General features: G+C 35.8%; 3 protein-coding genes across 8 annotated transcripts in view; 1 reads left to right on the top strand and 2 right to left on the bottom strand.

Annotated features, from left to right (window-relative positions):
* Window positions 1–21,613, top strand: part of LOC108004424 (furin-like protease 1) — a 260,763-nt gene that overhangs the window by 181,610 nt on the left and 57,540 nt on the right. The window lies entirely within an intron of this gene.
* LOC108004423 (dynein axonemal intermediate chain 2-like) lies at window positions 864–18,414 on the bottom strand. Its single transcript, XM_062085250.1, is given in 12 exon segments — window positions 864–1,851; window positions 3,707–4,284; window positions 4,728–5,006; window positions 5,202–5,481; window positions 5,773–6,201; window positions 6,944–7,121; window positions 7,717–7,874; window positions 8,241–8,341; window positions 8,486–8,647; window positions 10,550–10,746; window positions 16,933–16,990; window positions 16,992–18,414. Coding segments are annotated over 12 exon segments (2,772 nt in total). The 5' UTR covers window positions 17,046–18,414; the 3' UTR covers window positions 864–1,553.
* Window positions 18,428–21,613, bottom strand: part of LOC133665613 (dynein axonemal intermediate chain 2-like) — a 58,727-nt gene continuing 55,541 nt past the window's right edge. For all 5 annotated transcript variants that reach the window (XM_062085249.1, XM_062085245.1, XM_062085248.1 and 2 more), the window contains one exon: window positions 18,428–19,140. In XM_062085249.1, the coding sequence (XP_061941233.1) occupies window positions 18,521–19,140 (620 nt within the window). In that variant the 3' untranslated portion in view covers window positions 18,428–18,520. The remainder of the gene's footprint in view (window positions 19,141–21,613) is intronic.

Here is a 21,613-nt window from a genome sequence, read left to right on the forward strand (position 1 = left end):
TAAAAATGTCGTCAAGCTTCACGACAATCGTACCTTTTCGCTGTAGAAAGAAACTCTTTGGCCATCTCGATAATTTTTATATTTCAATAATGTTAATCAGAATTGATATTCTTAAAATTTCTGCTATTATTTCAATATCTTTAGAATTTTTAGAATTCTAAAGAAGATTAATTTTCAGAATTCAAATGAATGTTGCTATTTCGATCGAGACCATCTTATATACATATTCAAATACAATCCAACAGGATATCAAGATGTGCAGGTGTATAGTGGGATACAAGATTCAAGATCTTGTTGATCAAGCAATCAACGTAATATCTTGGTTGATGTAGCATCAATGGTTATGCATTACTGTCAAATAATCCGATGATATTTGATCAGTTGAGTCTTGATTCTGAAAATTTTCCATTCACTTTTAAAATTGAAATTTTCTGATATTAAATTGATTTATACATAATTTACAATTTTAATGTAATATTCGGTAAAATTTTGTACAGAAATTAATCTGATCTCTAATCGTCGTTCAAAATCGTCTGTGTAAAATTAAATTTCAATGATATATACGACTTTAACCGACCAATAGAATTAATCATCTTCGAATCGTACATTTTATCTGATTGAAATTTAGTTTACGACTTTTATCAAATTACAATCTCAATTGGATTCGATTGACTGAGTAAGAGTTAATGCAAATATAATTGTATCCAGTATAAATTATCAAAAAATAAATTCTTTATCAAAAAAAAAACAAAAAAAAATACTTTTAATTCCATAATCAATTTTTAAAAAGAAACCTAATTTATTAAACATATTTAACGTAACTAATAAAAATTACCAGATACAAACACAATAATCGTGTCCAATTTTTTTTTTCCTTTAATTTTATTTTGTGCAAGCCGACGGATACAGTTATAAAATTCTAACAATTATATACATGTAAATCTAACGTGTCGTTCCCTTAATTATCGATCGTCTCTATCGATAACGTAAGGCACGATGATGATGCAACGTTTTGACGTTCGAAAGTAAACAAAAAGTACAAAATTATCCCCTCCTGTGTTCTCCCACAATTTTAATGTCTACACCGGGGAGAGTGGGGGAGGGGATGGGGGAGGGGTAAAATCGCGAGGAATTTAATTCAAATTCTTGAGGAACAAAACGTAACGCGATAAATATCTGGCAAAGTGGGGACCCGGCGCGCTAGTTGGCGCGGGTTCCACACAGGGCAAAATAAATTACACGGTACAAAAGAAACCGTCGCTTTAAATTACACGGTTTATTAACGAGCTGCAAACCATCTAATGTAGCTAAGTGAAATCGTTAAATGGAAATCTGCATCGTTTCACAAGCGTCTATTATTAAAGATTAAATCTAAAACTTAAAATTACTGATCACGTCTAATGTCTAATCTCCTCGCGGATAATTCGCTTTGGGAAAAATTCCACGATCGGTTATATATTTTTTTTTTTTCTTTTTTCTTTCCTTTTCCTTTCCTTCTCTTTTCTCCCCGTGTTGCTTGATATTTTTCCACTCGGGTAGAACGAACGTTCAATTTATTCGGTATTGCCGAAGAATTCCGAGATTCGTGGATAAATTCTCTTCTTCGCGCGTAAATACTCGAGTATAGAATCCTCACTGATCGTTTTCTCGACAGTCTCAGGGAAAGAAACACCAATAATATCTTCGTATAATTCCTCGGCGGTTTTACCCATGACGGGGAAGCAAGGGTGCCGAGCGGCTTGCTTCACCTTTTTCTTTATTTTTATCAATAATTTTTCCGATAACTCCTCCTCCACTTCCTCTTCGTCTACTTCTTCCTCTTCCTTCTTGAGTAACTTCAATGGGACTTTCCTGGTTTTCAAGAATAATTGAAACGTTATGTTCCGCGATTGAATCGATTTCGTATTAAAGATTAACAATGTAATTCTAGTTTTAATAGTGTACTCTTGCTTTGTATTTTGACAGGAGTGCGCCATTAAAATTGGGAAATATTTGAGCCCCTACAACTTCGAAGATAATGATTTTCGGACAACGAACGAACGATCATTAGAAACGCGGAACCTTGCCCTTTAAAACTCTTTTTCGTTTACGCCGATACGACTTCCGGTTCACGAGATATCATCGTGTAAAGAGAGGATAATTTTCAATCATTCGCCTTAAACCGAATCAAACTCTATTAAAATTGAAAAAAATTCGAACCGCTATAACTTCGAAAATAATGACTTCCGGTTGATCAATGAACGATCATTGGAAGCGCGAAATCTTGCCCTTTAAAATGCTTTTTTGTTTATCCCGATACGATTTCCGGTTCCCGAGATATCGTCGTGTAAAGAAAAAGTAATTTTTTAATCGCTTGGTATCTCCTATTGTTTATTCGGAACTCTCATGCGTACCTCGTCTCATTGACCTATCCCAAGCTCCAGACAAGCGACAGATTCTTGGAAAAACAGTACGCATTTCCAGGAAACACTAGATTCCATGCATAATCTCTGTATTAAGCGCTGTGGAAACTTCGAATCGTTATATCTCAGCAACCGATTAAGATATCGGGATGGATCAAAAAGTGACTTCAACGATGTAATTTTCTCTATTTTTTGAATAAATTTCGATGACGAAATTTGTAATTTTTTCTCATGTTTTTTATATGAATAATTGAATATAAATCGTTTCATTTGTCACTTTTCACGTAAATGCAAAGTTATATCTTTTGTTCATTGGGAAATCTCGATTTTAGATTATTGATTTAAACTTTTAAGATTTAATGTGTTCGAAATGATGATTGAAATAAGATTTGTATAATAAAAAATAAAATAAATAATGAATAGTAAATCTAGAAATGTTATAGTTGTATAATGATTGAATAATTGATTGGAAAATTATATTAATTTTCTCTTGTTAATTAATTATTTGTTTACACGTAGAAGACGTAACATAATATAACATAAACATTATATTAAATCCTCAGTCTTTGCTAATTTTTACAAATTCATCGTGTGTATAAAATTTGTTTATCTGGTTACGAATATGTTCGAACGAAACAAAACCTCTCCAAGCTGACGGATAAAATGTTCTGACCAAATAGAACACGATTACACCCGGGATAAAAAGATTAATCTACCTTTGACTTGAAAGAAAAATGAAAGAAAATTGTAAATTGATGTTTTCCTGCATACCCTACAATTCCGCGGCACTATCGTCTGTATAAAGCACGATAGAACAGAATGAAGAAATTTCGATTAACTTTTTTCCCAAGATCAGGCTTCTTGATCTTTCTTGGGAGAATAAATGAAAGTTTTTCTTGAATCACCAATTCAAATTGCAGACTATGCATAAGAAAAAGGCTAAGCATCATGTGTTGTCGAATCATTTGAACTTAATACCAGTGAACCAGAAATTCAAATTCTTCTCTCCTCGTGTAGAAAACTGATGTCGATTCGAGATAAATTCTTTTCTCGATCAAAAAAATTTTCACCCAACTTTCGTGCTATCAGAAATGATAATCAAGTTATCAAAACACGAAAAGCTCTCGATACATGCGACTAATTCTTCGAAAATTTTAGAAAACTATTACCAGGCTAAACCACCTCTCTAAAATATATATACTCGATAATCAAAATATCTTCCTAATCAACTATTCGAAGAATAGTCTCTAAATCTTGAGAAGTCTCGCCTAATTTTCGAACCAGTTTTTTTACATTCATCTTACCTTTTCTTCCGGTGTATCTTAGGATGCTTTTTCTTCATTTGAGCCAATTTGATCTCCTCCTTGGCTCTTATCACATCTTCTTTGAGCTCCATAGGCGGTGCCTGCATTTTCATAATAATCAACTTTTCCTTCTGACGCTTCCGTTTAGCAGCCTCGGATTCCTTCTTCTTCATTTTCTTTTTCCTTCTCACCCTCACCCCCCGTTTCAAACAGCACACTTTCGGCTTGCAAATCACGTCCTTGCAAGGATCCGGCAATTTCAGTTTCACTGTCTTCGGCTTCACCTTCTCCACCTTCCTCTCGTACTTCTCTGGTATTATCTTCTCCAACTCCTTCTTAATCCTCACATCGGTTATTTTGGAAGGCTCTTTCGATATGGACACCGGTTTCTTCTTCACTATCTTCTTTGGGGGCTTTTCCCTTCGAGACTTCAACAGCTCTCGTTTCGATACTTCCGGTTTTTCTTCGACCTCGATCACCGGTTCAGACGGTTTCCGCCTCTTGTCAGTTTTCTTCACTTGCGTCGACACGGCGAACGGGATGATGTCAGGATCATCGTCCGCATACCGCTCCATTTCCTGTAATAGGGATGATAATGATAACGATGAAAACTTATTTATCGAGCAGTATACTCGTCGAATTATGTTCTTATGTTAGATAAAACGAGCTCTGTCCACTTCGCCTGTCTCTGTCTATCAAACAAATTTTACTCGATTGGAATTTAATAGATAAATCTAATTTCTAATAATATTTTCCTTTATTCATGCGCATTTCCTTGCACGATGCCCCTGTAAATTTGCAAACAAATTATTAAACTAATGTAATTTAAAATACGAAAAAAGTGCATTCGTATATCGTTATATTAAATTTTGATATCCTTAGAAGACACTTATGGAATCTAATAATTGGTCATTAAATTTAGATTAACTCTGTAATTTAAAATTCCTTATAGAAGAAGAAAAATTCAGAATAATACGATAAAGAACGTGCTAATGTAAGAAACATTGACTCCGAGGTTTACTTTCTCCACAGCTTCAAAGTATTTTCTTTCAGCTTCCATAATTTCCGGGGCATCGGAGTCCCGTATCCTTTTCCTGTCCTTCGTAACCTTGTCCCGCTCTTTGATCATTTTCGCGTTCTTTTCCTGCGTCACCCTCGTGTCTCTCTCCTTCCTCTTAACCTTTTCCTTCAATTTCTTTTTCTCTTCCTCTTCGTACCCCTCTTTAACCGCCAGCATCAATTTGATTTCTTTTAATCGTATATCCACCCCCTTTGTCAGTTTCGAACACCTCTCCAGATACTAACGAAAGAAAGAAATATCCTTGAGATTAAAGAATTTTCTCCTAATTTATGTAACATCATAAGATTGATTAATAAATTTCACGATATTCATAACAGGAATTAGAATTTACAATTTATACAGAAAATTTGAGAAATTTCTTTCGTATTATCGGGGGCCAAAATACGGCTATTCGAATAACGATTGAAAGCCTACTTCCGAGAAGAAACTCCTGTCCCTTCTGCTGAACGTGGTAAAGAATTCACCGGGTTCGACGAGGTACACATTTCCTGTGTAACTTCCAATAGCGACAACGGGCTCTTCTTCGGAAGGCACGATGCAATTGAGCTTATTGTGGCTTAACTGCAGTTCAAAAATCGGATGTCGAATGGATTGCAGAATGTCGTACACTATCATCTTCCCGTCGTCGGTCGTTATGTAGAAACAGGAGGATCTGGTCTTGCTCCAACACCCGTCCGTTGGATGAACCTGGAAACTTTGAACGAGCAATGTACAAATTAAATTAATCGATAATGTTGAAATAACGGAAAGAGAAAAAATGAAGTGTATATCCAAAAGATTGAACCACGTAATATCTCTCAACTCGATTTACAATTATAAATTACGATGTATAATTTCCTGAGATCTCATGTAACAATATCATACAATAATTCTACGTATCGAGAACTAATAATTTCAATCTAAAATAAAACCTAAGGGACACGGAAATGATCTTAACCCTTTTCTATCCGTAATCGAAGGGGGAGCAAGAAGGAAGCATACGTACCGAGTGGAAATCAGGCCCTCTTCCCTCGTGTCTTCCATCCATATCCGCACCCTCCAATCGCCCACGGACAGGAACAGGGACGGTGTGAAGGTACTTCGATCGACGGCCTTCACCAACTCGGTGTGCGCGTCGAACCTAACCGCGAGCTTCTCCGCGCTCGTTCTCGCTTTCCTCGAGCCGGATATGATAATACCGTTGTCCAAGCCGAACATAAACTTGGTGCCTACCATCGCCAAGTAGTTGACGCTCGAGATGCCGATCGCCCTGTTTATTTGAGGGTGGTTCGGATCCTCGAGATCGAGTATCAGAACTTCGGTGGGTTGCTTCAGGGAACGCGTGTCCCACCACATCGCGCAACCGTCGTAAGACGTGGAGAAAAATTCCGTGTTGGTCTTGGACGGTATCCATTTCACCTTGTTGGCTATGTCCCTGGAAAATAGGCGATATTCTTAACATGAAATGGCGGAGCGATTTTAAAGGGGAGAACAAATAAGTGATTTATATTTTTTAAAAATATGTGTCTTCTCCTATTGAAGAATTATATTTGAGTTTTATCGATCGACTCGAGCTTGTAGGAATTTTATCTCAAAACTGGAATTAAAAGAGCGTAATTTCTCTTGAATATTTCGATACTTTATTCCACCATGTCCACGAACCGTATCGAATCTTCGAAACAACACACAAGATCTCTTCCTCTCCCTCTATTTTCGAATCCCAAAGCTGCAAGAAAAGCTCAATAAAGGCAACCTGTGTGTATACACATGTATCAACACGAAGCAAAATGAAACCTACGGGAAACATCCTGCGGACGACGTTACACTGGTTTACGGATAAACAAAGAAATTGCTCGATATTAAAGAGTTTGAAATAAAGGAATCTTCTCTGAAGATTAAAACGTTGGAGGGAATATTTTAAAACGATATGAATATTTCCAACGAACGTGAGATCGAATCCAGATATTATCGTTAATTCCAGCATAAAATTAGCTTATAGCAATATCTCCTAGACCAAATCTTATATTTCTTTCGCGTAAATAATTCAATACTTTGTAAGAAACAACGAGCCACGCGGATACGTGCTGTATGAAACTTCGAAGAAAGAAAGAAAGAAAGAAGGAAAATGAAATATTTCATTGAAATGTCTGACCAAGTATCGCGTTCTCTTTTCTTACCTGTGACTGTATCGCGGATGAGAGCTTTGAACAGGCTTGGTCCCGGTTCTGGTGTCCCAGCTGTTGACTTGGCCTGATATATGACTGCTGGCAAGAATGGAGAGATCCCTTGGACTGTATTCGCAACAGACGCACGGGGAGAAAGGCTCCAGGCCCATGTAAGGCTCGGTGGGATTCTCTGCTCGTGAAATTTCGTAATTATACTATACGAGATGGAGAAGAGAAAGGAGGAGGAGGGAAGGGTGGAATCTGGATGCCAGTGAAAGTGATTTTTATCAATTCATTCTTCATCCGCGTGACGAGTCTTTTGCGTGTTGGATTTAAGAGATGTTCCTCCCTTCCATTATGTTTACGAATGGAAGTTTCTCTTACTTTCGAGTTCACCGGCATTCAGGTGTTATTAGAAATGATCCTTTGCCTCTTGTATACGTTTAAATATATACACGCGATATTTATGGTTTATCGACCTTTCTCTTGCGCCAATTTAATTATTTCGAATTGTTTCATATTTGAGAAGTAATTTTTACGTGTGACAATTTGTTTGAGCCATTTTCAAATTTATCATTGAATTTTAAGAGGCTACAGATACTTTTTCGAACTTGTCTAGTCTTGGAAACAAATTTTATCATCTTTTCTTCTTAAAAATAAACAACGAAATGTTGTGATATTTCTTAAATGAACGATCGTAAATTATAGCGTATATATATATATATTTCGTTGTGGAAAATGATGTAAATGAGAATGTACTACAATCTTACTTTTCTTCTACCTACCGACGTGCCAGATGTACACCGTTTTACTGTAATCTACGTCCCTCCCGTAGGTCAAGAAACAATACGATACCGCCAATCTGTTCGACGTATCAGCGGACCAAGAAATATTCGTCACCGGCCTCCTTGGTATATCTGGATCTCTGTACACGTTCACGGTTCTGAAAAGAGATTTCCAGAGTGATCATCTCGCGGAAGGGACCATCTTTGCATTTCTGGCACGGACGATCCGGATGACAAACAGCTCGAGATAAAGCCACTTTCACAAATTGATCGAGATCAATTGGAGGAATGATTTGTCGAGGAGTCGATGAATTTTCCTTCACGTGTAATGAATTTTGATTTCTTTATGAGTAATTACAACGGATAGAACACGTACAAATTTTTCGTTCGTTAAAAACATCCGTTAAAACAATATGATGATGATATTATAAAAAGATTCTTTTCTTTTTTCGTCGAACAGCGCGAGAAGTTACGCAGAAGAGAAGTTGAAATTGGATTTAATTTCAATTTTAACGCCAACTAACCTGAAGCTGTAGGTCTGGGCCAAGGGTGTTGGTATCATGTCGTCGAAATAATGCTGATGAATGTTCACTGTGCCGTTCTGAAGAATAGCGTGCTCCATGACCTACGAAAAAATTTAATCTAACGTTTCCCTCTCCGACCAAACTTAAACTTAAACATTTCCAAGAATCAGCTGCTATTGCCAACTGGAAATCTTCGTTTGATTGATAAGTGAAGTTAAAAGAAAATATTGGAATCGAATCTTTACCTCGAACATGGGAAGCAGTTTCGGTGCCCAATTGTCGTCCTTCTCAACCCTTCTGCGAAATCTCGACGTGGTCTCCTCGTCCCTCGGATTGATATCCTTCGGCCATCCACCCTCGAAATGAAACATCCCCGTGTTCTTCGACATCTTCACGTCCGTTTGAATCTAAAATTTTGAACCACGGTTGATGAGGGATTCTCTAAGGATCGGTCATTTATGTGGCACGTTTTCTTTCGTTCTTTTTTTTTCACGGATTTTCCAGGGCGAAAAACTCGTTTCCAATTGATATTCCACGGAGCATCCCATAGGAGGTTGGATAGGTTGTTAATGGGTAAATTATCCGGTTCGCGCTTGTTATGTTAATCGGTATGCGATAATACGATTTTCAACGTGTCCAGATAACGATTATCGTGTGCTTTTCGATATTGGTTATTAATGCACGGTATCGACCAAAAGTTTGGGAATTATTAATACGTTCCGTAAAATTTGAATAACGTAGAGTTTCGCGGAGAAGTTTTTTTTTTTCATTAAAAATTTATCGAATTAAATGACGTATCTGTTCTTAAAGATAAAGAGAGGAATTGATAAAAATTGTAAATTTTTGAGAAAATCAGTCAATCATACACGAACGAAGTAAAAATTTGTGATGTATAAATCTATAGCAAGTTTTTATTAAAATTCCAGGTATATTAAAAATATTAAAATTTCTCTGAGAAACTAAAGAGATAAAAATATATCATTTATTCGTCCTTTTTGAAATATCTATTACTTGCAATTTTGCAAATCAGAAAAAGCAGTAATCTCGGAATTAAATGCATCGAGTAACAAAGTTTTCCATGTTTTTGGTATCAGTTTGAATGCTTTCAACAAGTTGATACGGCTTTTGTTATCGCAACGCGAAACAGACACCACACTTTTCGAAATAAATAAACTTCCTTGCACGAGGTCTTTTTTGCAAGCAACAAATTGCTTCTCCAATTTTCGCGCTTCCTTGAATCTTAGGCTTTTCATTTCTTTCCTTTTTTTTTTTTATTACAGTTACTCTCGTTCCTTCGAGAGAACAAAGAATATAAAGTTATCTAATCCGTTGAGAAACAAGTACAAAAGATATCTGATCCGCGATACCGTTGGAGTTTCGTGAGCTTTTCGAGCTTACATTTGTCGAGCTTTATCTCGATCGTTCTTGATCTACGTGGAAATGAAATTGAATAAATTAATCGAGGGAATCTTTGACGAAGGTTTTTATTTCTTGCAAATTTATTATTATCGAAATTTTATTTGATAAAGAAATGATAAAATATTTATTCTATTTTTTTATTCTTTGTGTTAATTTTAATCCTTTCCCTATAGGGCAATTATTCGGTCGCCATATTTGTTGTCATTTCTGTTAAAACGAGATGAGATCGTTGAGAGATAAAACAAGTTTATTTTTGTTCTAAACAAGTTAGTTTGTGAAAATGAAGAAAACGCGAGTATTGTAAATAATTATTTCTAGCATTATTATCGTATTTCCATCAAATTTTCTACGCGAGAATTTTTATAATTCTTATAACAGGATCGACGAAAAGCATAATTACTTTATACTTGGACGAGAGAAAATACTCCTACCTTATTTTGAAAAATCATAATTTCAATAATAATACATTTTCGGTAATGTTTAATCAATACATACCCATCATTCGTTCGATTTTATTAAAAATATAAAAACCCTTTTCCATTATTGGAAAAAGATCGAAATCATGTTTTAAATTCCTTATTTGTTTCCATTCCGAATAATAAATATTGCTAAAAAAAAAAAATTCAAAAATAGCCGAAAGAAATCGAGTACAAACAGATTCGTCTCATCGATCACGATCTCTCAAATAGCCAAAGCGTCTCGTTTAAACCTTCGATAAATCCTTTCAAACAGGGGATTCATTAACAGTCTCACGCGATGTTACAAACTAACGACGTCACGATATCCGATTACCGATCATCGGAAGAGAAAAAAAAATTCTGTGACAAAGATCGGCCGATCCCTCTCCGTGAGCGCACCGTGTTGATACATTTTAACAACATCGATCTAACCTGATGCAATGCGAATTGGGCAGAATGTTGCACGCCTACGTCGCACTCGCTCTTCAAGATGAAGGCGTTCATCTCGGACGGCTTGGGCGATATCTCGGCGTCCAATGTCGGCTCCCGAATACTGAAGATGCATTGCTTGCCAAATTCGGCACGAGTCTTCACGTACACCTTTCTGATCTCCATCGCTGCTGATCTGAGGGATGAAAATGATAAGCGGTGGAATTAAATCTTATTTCTGAAGAGCAATCATTTTTTTTGCGGAGCAATCTTTCCTCTCGAAATTAACGCTCAAACATTTCGATTCGCTCTATCCATCGCGAAACGAATTTCAGGATATTAGGATAGAAATGTTTCACTGTGTTATTTGTCAACGTAGAAATAACAATTTAATATATACACTTTACAGACTCGCTTCAACCAGTAAAAATAATTAGGAGACAAACAGACGAATAAGAATACGAATCCAATTGTAAATAGATAAAAGTTCCAATTGTAAATATAACTGCAAATATAATTCGAATCAAAAATACGACGCGTCCGTTCGACGTCTATCTAACCTGATTTAAGAAACGCAATCCTGAGAAAACACCTCTTTAACCTTTTCCCCCGTTCCGTGGCTCTGTCGAGGTCAAAGAGCGACGCGATAATTCGCCGTGTCTGTAACGCTTGCACGCCGACCGTTTCACCGTGAAGCGAATAGAGGCGGCAAGTGTTGAAAGATTCATGAATTCACGAAGCGAATAAAGTTCCGGCCGGAACGATATTTGCCTTGTTTCGACAAACAAGCCGAGAATTCGACTGAGAAGATTCACACGTGCGAGCGCCCTCCAGCGGCATTTCCCTCCTTTCTCGCGTGGAAGATCCTCTTTACGTGTGAATCGAGCATAAATGGAAGTTAGTTACCGAGCACGGGGGGAGGGGGAGGTAACAGAGTCCGATCAAACTCGTGCCCGCGCGTGGCTGCCCTTTCGAGCCGCCTTTGTGCCCGAACGTAGCCATTTTGTCGTTCCGCGAGTTGAGGGCTGAAGTTGCATCGATAATTCTTTCCTTCCTTGCGTTTCGTTAATTTAATTCGCTTGGAAATCAAGGAAAAGCCGGTCGAGAGAGAGAAAAAGAAAGGAATTTAATTCAACCGCGTTTCGTTTTTATTCGGATTAGATGTTTTCCAAAACTTCAATGAAACTTTGTTTTGCGGTTATGTGCGGAGCATTGTATGGATCGTTCAAAGGGGAGATATAAATTTTGCCCTATCTTATTGATTTTGATATTAAAATGAAATATTTATATTTTTCTAGGCAGAATATTCATTTTTGACGAATCGATCGTTTGTAAAAACCATTTATTCCAAGACTTCTATCCTTCCCTCTAATGTCTACAGAAACGTTGGATCGGATCGATTTCTTTTTTCTCGGTCCAGAACGGGCGATGGTAGTTGAGCGAATTTCAATGGAGGGTGGTAATTAAGACATTTCTTATCCCAATTACCTTTCCATGTCCCGATGAATTAGTACAACAGTGAATTTTGCACGTAATCAATTAATCATCTTAAACTATTCTCAAACGAAATTACTTGATTTTCTTTGCGATCTTTTTTCTGTAAATTAAACAGTGATTAAACAACGCGTCTTGCAAAATTAAAATCTTAATACGAGAATCTTTTAAAGTAGCTCCAATTATAAATAAAATTTATAATTGCACTTTTTTATTATTTGTGCACATGTCATTCACAATCTTCTTCGAAATTGAGAAAAAGAGCTCGAGGATCGCTTCCATCTGCCTCAAAGAAATGGAGCATCGAAAAAATGAAAACTCGATATGAAAAACCTGTTTGTTTCTGTCGATAATTTTTCCGATCGAGCCATAAAACCACGAACCCTTATACTCAGCAATCTGTAAAAGTGACCCGAGGAAGGGGAGGGGAAGAGGAAGAGAGTGCATGGGGGGGTCGACAGAAGATTGCAATCAAGGCTTCTCAATTCTTTGCTAATACTTGCTTCATCAAGAACCGCTGATGCAATCATTCTGTCTTAACGAATCGATCGTTTCACATTATTGAGGTTCGTTGCTTGCAAGCGTGAAGTTGCATTCGCGTCACGCTTCCCACGATGAAAGATTTTCTCCTCCAACTTTAATACCCCGATATGTCATGAGAAGAGATATTAAAAATCGTTCCTTTTAGCGGGACACAAGTTTAATATACGATTCTTATAACAGAACTTTTATATATCTCCTAAGTGATATTTTTCGAATTATATTTTTTTTATATTTTTTTTTTTTGTATTCTCTTAAGAAGGTAGAAAGATTTGTGAAAATTTATTTATTTTTTGCAAAATTTAGTATTTTAGAAACAACGTTTTTACTGGTTCTTACGAATATTCAAGAAAAATGAATTCGATCTTTAATTTTGAGCAAATTATAAATAAATAATAACCAATCACTTTCGTTATATAAATAAATAATTCTAAATTGATTGGTATTATTGTAAATTGGTAATTCAACTACAAGCTAAATATATCATTAAATTATGATATTATGTATAATTCCAATAATAATGAATTCTGAAAAATACAAAATAAATCTAAAATAAAGTACGAATTGAAATTGTCCATTCGTTAAAACCTACATACAATTAAATACAATGAAAAAAGTCTAAAATAAAAACCGAGGTAACCACTATTTTATTCTATTTCTCGATTCCATTTCTCATTTCTTGGAACAATCCGTAAATAAACTTCATTTGAATGCGTGCAAACACGAGAAAAGAGGGAAAAAAAGAATCCAATTCAAAATCCTCATCGCTGTGTTATTTAAATAAAGAAAATCGCCCAATTCTCTTCCCATTAAGTTAAATAAGAAATTTCGAAATAGTCACATAATTAATACAGGAATGATAACCATGGACGCATAAAATTATGCAAAATGTCTCTACGCCGTTTAACATTCGCGGGTTGCCGATAATCACAGAAATTACCGCGCCATTTCCGGTGAATGCAGAATAATTCCTCGATCCGCGTTCAATCGAGATCTCGCGGAAAATAATTTCTATTTATCGATCATGGCTTTAATCATAAATCGAATTGTCCAAAGCCGAATCGCAGTCGACTCTCGTTATCCCCGAAAATTACAGGTCGACACAAAAGACTGCCTCTCTAATTGCTGAAAGTCGTATCATAATTGATTGTTTTAACGAAAGGATCGTGTGTACATTCTTCGAACTGGAAATTAGTCGTCGAGATTTTTAATTCTTCTTAAAATTATGCTTTACATATAGATTGTGATATGAAAAGTTGTAAATGTAATTTTGAAATTGGCATAAAATGATATGTACTTATATATTCTTAATATAAAATATATCTTTATATCGTATTGAGTTTATTTTTTTAAAAAATCAATAAATAATAAATAAGTAAATAATAATAACGATATATTTCAAATTTTATCCTTGAACTTGTGGGATCCTCTCACAAAAGTAAAAGCAAAGGCCAATGAATTTCGTACAAAGTTAATTCACTTCGCAAAGAAATCGATAGTTTGACGCATATATGCGTTGGTTTAAAGTTTAATAACCGTGGATTCTGGATAATTCCCCCCTGGAAAAGGGCCACTGCGGTATAAACTAAATCCGCAACCGCAGTCGAAATATTTTTACGTTCGCTTATTTTTCATCGGTTCGTCAATCACGTCCTTTAGATCAGTCACTCGTCACGGTTAGTTGTTTCAAAAGTTTCTTCTCCCGCTTTTATTATACGAATCTCCCTCTGGAACCTTTACGACTAAATATTGACGAAACGGTGATACAAGTTGAATCGTATTATACTGGCTATACAAAAGGTACTTGCACGTACAATAAGTAATAATCGTTTTCTTTATGCTCGAATGTGTAAAATCTGTTTGTCTCGTTTGAGTAACGACAGGATTGCTCTTTTTATCAATTTCAATGCCGAAAGTTGAAAGATCTTTTAAATTAAATTCTGAAGTAAATTCTCTTCTCATATTTTATATTTAAAAACTGTAACATAAAGAAGATGATATTTTAATGAATTATCATATTTTAATAGCCAAGTGAAATCAATGCAACAAATCGATTATTATAAATTCCAGAATAAATATATAACCTTTACGACATTTTCCTCAAAATTCCCTTTTAAACGTGGCCAATATTTACTTGGCCATAGTTGATGCGAGTAGTTGGATTAATGAAAAATAACTCGATCAAAAATCACACGTATACAAAAATGAGAAAACTTTTCCACTTTCTCTTTTCTCTCTTTCTCCTCAACGACGACCCCTATGCGAAAATCCTGAAATAAACCATTGCTCTCATCAGCTAATGCACATGAACGTTATGTACCGTCCAGTTTGTATGACTTCCTCGTTCTCGATTGAACGCATCGTCGAGGCGGTGGAGAGAGGGGGGAAAAAGGATTTCGATTGTTTCTCTCTTTCTCTCTCTCTCTCTCTCTTTCTCCCTCCTTTTTTCACGACTCAGCTTGATAAGCCAGCGAAATTGAAATTCGAATGAGGGAGATCGAGTATATAGCGAGTTTCCCCAGGATTCCCTCCACCACAGGTTGTTTACAGGGCGATACAACCACCGTGGTCATCGAAACGGCTTTATGGCTCGAACATTCGAAGTATTGTATCAGCTGCTAATTTCCGTGTTCACTAGCTCAAAGGTTAATTCTGATCGAATCAATGGCTTTTTGGGTTAATGGGCCGCGTTTGAGGCGATGTTATTTGAGGGTGAAATATGCACATGTGTGTGTGTTACACGTGTAAAGAGTCGTCCTCTCCGGATTTAAATCGAGATCGAGCTCGGATATCCGTCAAATTATCGACGATATAAATGATGGATAAAAAGTGGAATGTGTCTCTTGAAATTTTGAAATTTGAATATTATGTATTAGCAATCGATGGTACAAAATCACTTACCTTGCTAATATTTATCATTCCAACTCGAAAAATGTCAATTCTGTAAAAGTTTTTTAGATATTGATTATTCTGTTATATATAAAATTTAATACATTATTTATTATCATAATATATATATATATATATACAATAATTGTTATTTGTTTTAATAAATATAAAGTATCTTATCAAGTATAAAAACCGATAATTTCATTATAATTAAAATCCCATATAAATTTCCCCATTTATCCCCATAAAGTTTTTCTTAGCAAATATATTCGAAATATTATCAAAAAGAAAAAGATCAAGGAATAAAAAAATTTGTTAATAAAATTAAAAGAAATTTCGACCAAATCAATAACAATCTATAAAAATATACAAATATATTCAATCAATTAAGAGTAAAAATTCAAAATATCGACAAATATCCGCGTGAAAATTTGTTTGAATATACGTGACTTTATATAGAATCTCCAACGAGAAAAGTTATTAATCGCGTATCAAATGTCCCAAATTCTCCATGACAGACGATTCGAGAATGGGCAGCAGGCTAACTGGCACTTAGGCTTTCAACCGGAAGCCGCAAATTACGTGGCCACTTTGCATCGATGCGCAACTATCATCCCAGGCATGCATAATTAATCAGAAGAGCATCATCTCGATGAATGGTCAAAATACGCGCGATTTGTTTCCAGTGATTCTTTGGTTCCAATTTGATGAAACTTTCTGAGAAAAAGAATCATTTTTTTTTTTTTTTATGATAATGATATTCTGAGATTCTTTTATTTACACCTCAAATTTATAGAATAATTATATACGTAAAGCAGTAATTAAGTGTAAGAAAAATTGGTTTTTAATTAGTGTGCCATGAGAAGTTTATATTGAGTAAAATTTTTGTATATATTTGTATATGAGAATACTCTAGACGTTGCATAATTGAAGCCAATTTCTGAAAACCGACTATAGTTGGCGCTAGCATCCACGGATAATTAGCATTCGTATTCACGCGTCTTCGTATGAATGTTAACTAGTGCGTTAGAAATGCATTAGAAATGAATAGGATGTTAATACATATACTATATGTATGTACATTAATAACAGCTTTTGATAATAATCGTTTCCAAATCGTATTATAAAGTTATAATATTGACATTCTGTTGTAACCACATCGCAAATGGTTAAATATTCGAACAAACTATAAATTTCTATTGATTTCTATTCGTATTGTAGTCAAAATCGTTGGACAATATTTTTCTCGAAAAAGAATCTCAGAAGAATCGATAGCTTTCCATTTAAAAAAATGAAGAATCGCCTTAAAATCTTCGCTTAAGAGAGAAAAAAAAGAAAAGAAAATTATATACGAATCAATTATATCATTTGCAAAAAACAATAATAACTTTTCCTTCTATTCTTGAGTTGACACAGAAAGAAGAAAAAAGAAAAAGCAAGAATTGATAGAAATCATACCTGTGATCTTTCCAAGTTTTCATTTCTTCGATCGCTATTAATTAATCCCATACTTCTTCTTTCCCTCTTCGGGAGAAACAGCCAACTTCCTCCAAGAGTCGAGCACAATATCCTCCATCGAGACGAGACGTATTGGCTCCGCGAGGAGACGACGAGGAGATGCTAAAAACTTTCTCCAAGCTGCTCGTCATAAGTTCGTCATTCATCCAAGGAAATTCCAGACGGATTATCCACCGTGTTTTCCGGCTCGTCATGTTCTTGCCCAACTTCGAACGGAAGAACGTTCCCTCGCTTAAACTCCGCCAATAAATGGAAAGCTGCCGCGTGCCCCCTTCGAGATCTCGAGCGAAAAGGGGGAAAAACGAAGCCGAGAACATCGCGTTTCCATCGCCTTCCCCCTTTTTTTTCCTCTCCATTTTGCTTCGCCGACAAGTTGCTTCGCCAACCGCGTTAGAACCACCTGTTTCTAAGCAGAATTTGATGCTGTTACCAAGGGAAGAATGAATTTTCGCTGTAAAAAAAAGTTTCTTCTTCGACTTTCGAGGGAGGGGCTCTTCCTGGCTCCTGCTCGACGATGCATGCGCGTTGGAAGGAGCAGGGAAAGGGAAAAGTTTTCGACGAGATTGTTTGCCTTGGTCGGACACCGAGCTACGGGGGAATAATATCACGAACAAACTCTTCCACGTTGATCCTTTTTCTCGTGGAGAGATGCAGCGATGGATCTACTTACGACGCTTGTGTTTCTTCGACGAGGGTCGAAGGGCGTCTGTCTTTCTGAGATCTTTCTGAGAAGGAAGATCGAGACGTATTTTTTATTTCTCGATTTCTGAAATATTTTTCCGAATTATTTAAAAACATATGTATATGTATATTTTTGTGTGTGCCTCTTCAATTTCTGGGACTACTTTTTACTGTATTTTCGATATATTATCTGAGATATTATCAAAATATGAAAGGAATACGTGAGCTATATGAAGCTAACATCTTCGAAAGTTCTAAAGAAGTATCGGAAATCGTCTCTCTGCTCTTTTTCATACGCCCTTTCAATTTCTTGAGACACTTTTTGTTACATCTCCAAGATATTGTCAAGATGTCTCATTTGAACGTTATATAGATCTTTGTAACTTCAAGCTCAAAGAAGAATCGGATATTCTATTCCGATCTGTCTTTCTTGCTCTATCTAATAGTTTCCTATCTTACAATATCTGAAACTGTATAATCTTTCTTCGTATAATATTCTCACAAAGTATCCAAATATTTCGAAAATATCAAAAGGATTTTCATGAAAGCTTTGTGAGTTTTAGTTAACAATAAAATATTAGATTTCTATTCTCTCTGATACATTTCTTCTTGAAATTGAAGAAGCTTTTTTAAATATTCCTTTCTTTTTTCGTTGCTCTTTTTTTTCTTTTATTAAATTTTCAAAGATAAATTCCAGAAGAGACATCGATTTTCGATCGAAGAAACATTGCATACGTTGTTTTCTTTTTTTCGTTCAATTTTACCGATGAATTTACCCATTCGATTTTCAAAAATGATTCCAAAATATCGATTTTTTTTTAAATATTTAGTCGATCGAAATTTTATCCCATTCTACTCCTTCGGCTGTTCCTCGTCTGGCTTCTTCATGTCGTTCTCGTGCACGAGGACGGCCGATATCCGCGGATAGAACCTCTTCTTCACTATGTCGAACTTCGTCACTTTCTGCTTCATTAAATTCCACATTTCCATCTGTTCCTGTTTCTTCTTCTGCTCGAGCTCCTCCTTAGTCGGTTCCACCGGTTTTTTCGGCGGCCTGACCCTCTTCGAAATGATTCTCTTTACGACGTGAGGCTCTTTCTCCCTCAGATCCTCCGATTTAATAGATTTCTCGTCCTCATCCGGCACCTCCTTCAGCACTTTCACAGGCGGCGCCAACAGCTTCTCCGCCACGGTCCAGGTGCTCAATTTCTTCGCGATCGCACGCTCCTGCCAGTCGCGAAGCTCTTTCTTCGCCTTGGTGAGCTCTTTTCGAAGCACGTATGGCGGCGCGTTCTTCATCATCAGGATTTTCCTCTTGAACGCGCGCGTCGGTGGTGGAATGTGAATAATGTAATCGGTCAATCGTTTGTACCACTTGTTATCTATCATGAACGGCTTCGTTCTGTCGATCGCATCTTCCTTCAATCTCTTCTCCTCCTTTTTCTTCTCCTCCAGCTCCTGTTTCAATTTTTCTAGAAATATGGATATAGAAATTTTTTTTTTATCTTTCAATTACTTTATTTCCTCGCGATTAGAAAAATTATTGACTAGGACGAGGAGAAATTTCGGTTAATTTGATTAAAAATGTGAAACGAACAAGTAAGAAGAATAATTTTTTTTATCGAGTCAGGTATAATAAATAAATGAATTAATTTTATCGAATAAATTCAATACACGTTTAGACAGATTATTAATAAATGTCACGTTGAAAACGAAATAAAATTTTATAACTATAAAACGTGGGAGTAAAATTTGTACGAAAATCATATGGAACATTTGCGTTACCTTTTAAGTAAAAATTCCGACATATTTCTTCAACGTGCTATTATGTTAATCTAACACATTTCTTTGTAACATGCTATCATGTCTCTGTAATAATTCAGAAGGGGTAAATTTCGAGTGAAATTTGCTTAAGTTGGACACCTGAAAGGTCCAAAAAATGTATCATTTTCCACAAAGCGCATAATCTAAGGGTAGCTTTAATGTTTTTTTTAATCCTTCCTTGACACTTCCAAGTGAAATTTCACTCCTGAATTTTATTCCTCAAAATTTGAATTACCATCTAGAATATTTTAAACATTCGATCGAACAAAAAATTACATACGTATAAAAAGATTCATAATTGTTCCTAGAATTTTATCAAATTTTCCAAAACTCTAGTGAAAGAGAAAAAGAAAATTCGGAATATTATAAGATCACAGAGGCTTTTAGGTTAATTTTAACTCTCTAATTTTGAGAAAAAACAAATTAGAAATTGAACTCGTCAAGTTTTTCTTTTAATTTTAAATTTTATTAAAACATTTCGTTTTAATTAATAGATTATAAATCGATATAAAAATGACAAACAACACGACGAATCAGACGAATATAAAATCAATTAAAATGGATTATCAAGTTCTTCTCCCATCATGTCGTCGTCAGACGAGATACAATCTACGAGGGAACTTTTGAATTATTCAAATGCCAACAACCGATTTTATCTTTGGAACCTGAAGGGGTTAACGAAACGTGCATCGAAGTTTAAAATCATCGTTAAAATATAGGCGGGCCTAATTTTTCAATTATCCCAAACGAGGCTAATATCGTGAATATCCCATTGAGATCGGTATCTTTGCACCGTTGACACTAATCGGGATTCCTGTCTGGCCGAGAAACAAACTATTCCACGCACGCGAGCCTCGTCTGTTGGACGCTAATTAATTCCATCCTAATTTGTAATCGTGAAACTCGAGCAAGGGATTCGGCCGTTCTTTGTAATTATCGGGACCACCCAATATCTAATTTCCATAATCAAATTCTATTTACGCGAGGAAAACAAGAACGAGAATGAAAATACACTATTGAATAATAATTTAATAATTATTAGTGATTTTGTAATTATAATAAATATATTCGACAATTAACTCACTTCCTCTCCCTACGTGAAATAATAAATTTTCGAGAAAGCAATTAAAAATTATTTTCGTTAAAGTCTACTAAAATCGTCAAAATTAATCGGATAAATCCGCAGCAACGGTAAATAAAAACTTTATCTGACCAATCTGATTTACCGACTGGACAAATAATCGGACAATCCACAATTATATACGCGACGTTCGATTAATTTCACATCCTAATCCAGGCGCAGGCGCGATCCCTCCCCTCCCTAATCGTCTCGATCGGTACGTTTCCCACGTTTTCCGCTGAAAACCTTTAAATCCACGGGATAAAAAAACAACGTTAGCGCGATTTAACGGAAAGTACATTGTACACTTCCGCTCCTCGGGCAAACAGGGATTGGAAAAACGGAGCGGCGTCGATAAATCTTGTATTATTTCTCGGCAGAAATATCGTCTTATCGGGCGTGGAAAAATATTTACAACCGCGTGTCGAAGTTAATGGCGGCGGCGTTCTTTCTCGCCGCGTGTAGGATTTATTTCCATATTGGCGATGAACGGCGTTCGTGAATGCAATTTTTGTATTCCCATCGTGCATGGGGCCGCGGCGATCAAAGACGTCGCTTAAGCATCCGGAAATATTCCTTTGTCGACGTGGAATTTAAAGTCACGGTCTGTTTAGGTTATGTTAGGTGAATTTAATAAGTGAGCCGAGTTCAAGAAACTCGAAACCGGTATTAACCTGTTATTTCCTTGACACTCGAAATGTCGTTTCGAATTTATATCGAGCGATCACGGGAAACGGTTGCATGTTCGTTGTTGGACATAGTTTAGTCGAGAGATTCGATGATTAGTGTCTTATTCAATGTTGAATTTTTGTAATATTTTCATAAAACTTCAACTCTATGAAAATGAGAAATGGATTCATAAGAATAAGATATTTTTTCTTCTTCTTCGAAAAAGAAGCGATTATATATTTTACAATCGATACATATGATGTAAATTAAATGCAAATGAAAAGAGAATTGAAAGAATAAAAAATGAATATCACGTTTCACTTATTAAAAAT

The sequence above is a fragment of the Apis cerana genome, linkage group LG14 (assembly GCF_029169275.1).
Source record: "Apis cerana isolate GH-2021 linkage group LG14, AcerK_1.0, whole genome shotgun sequence".
NCBI classification, from domain to species: Eukaryota; Metazoa; Arthropoda; class Insecta; order Hymenoptera; family Apidae; genus Apis; species Apis cerana.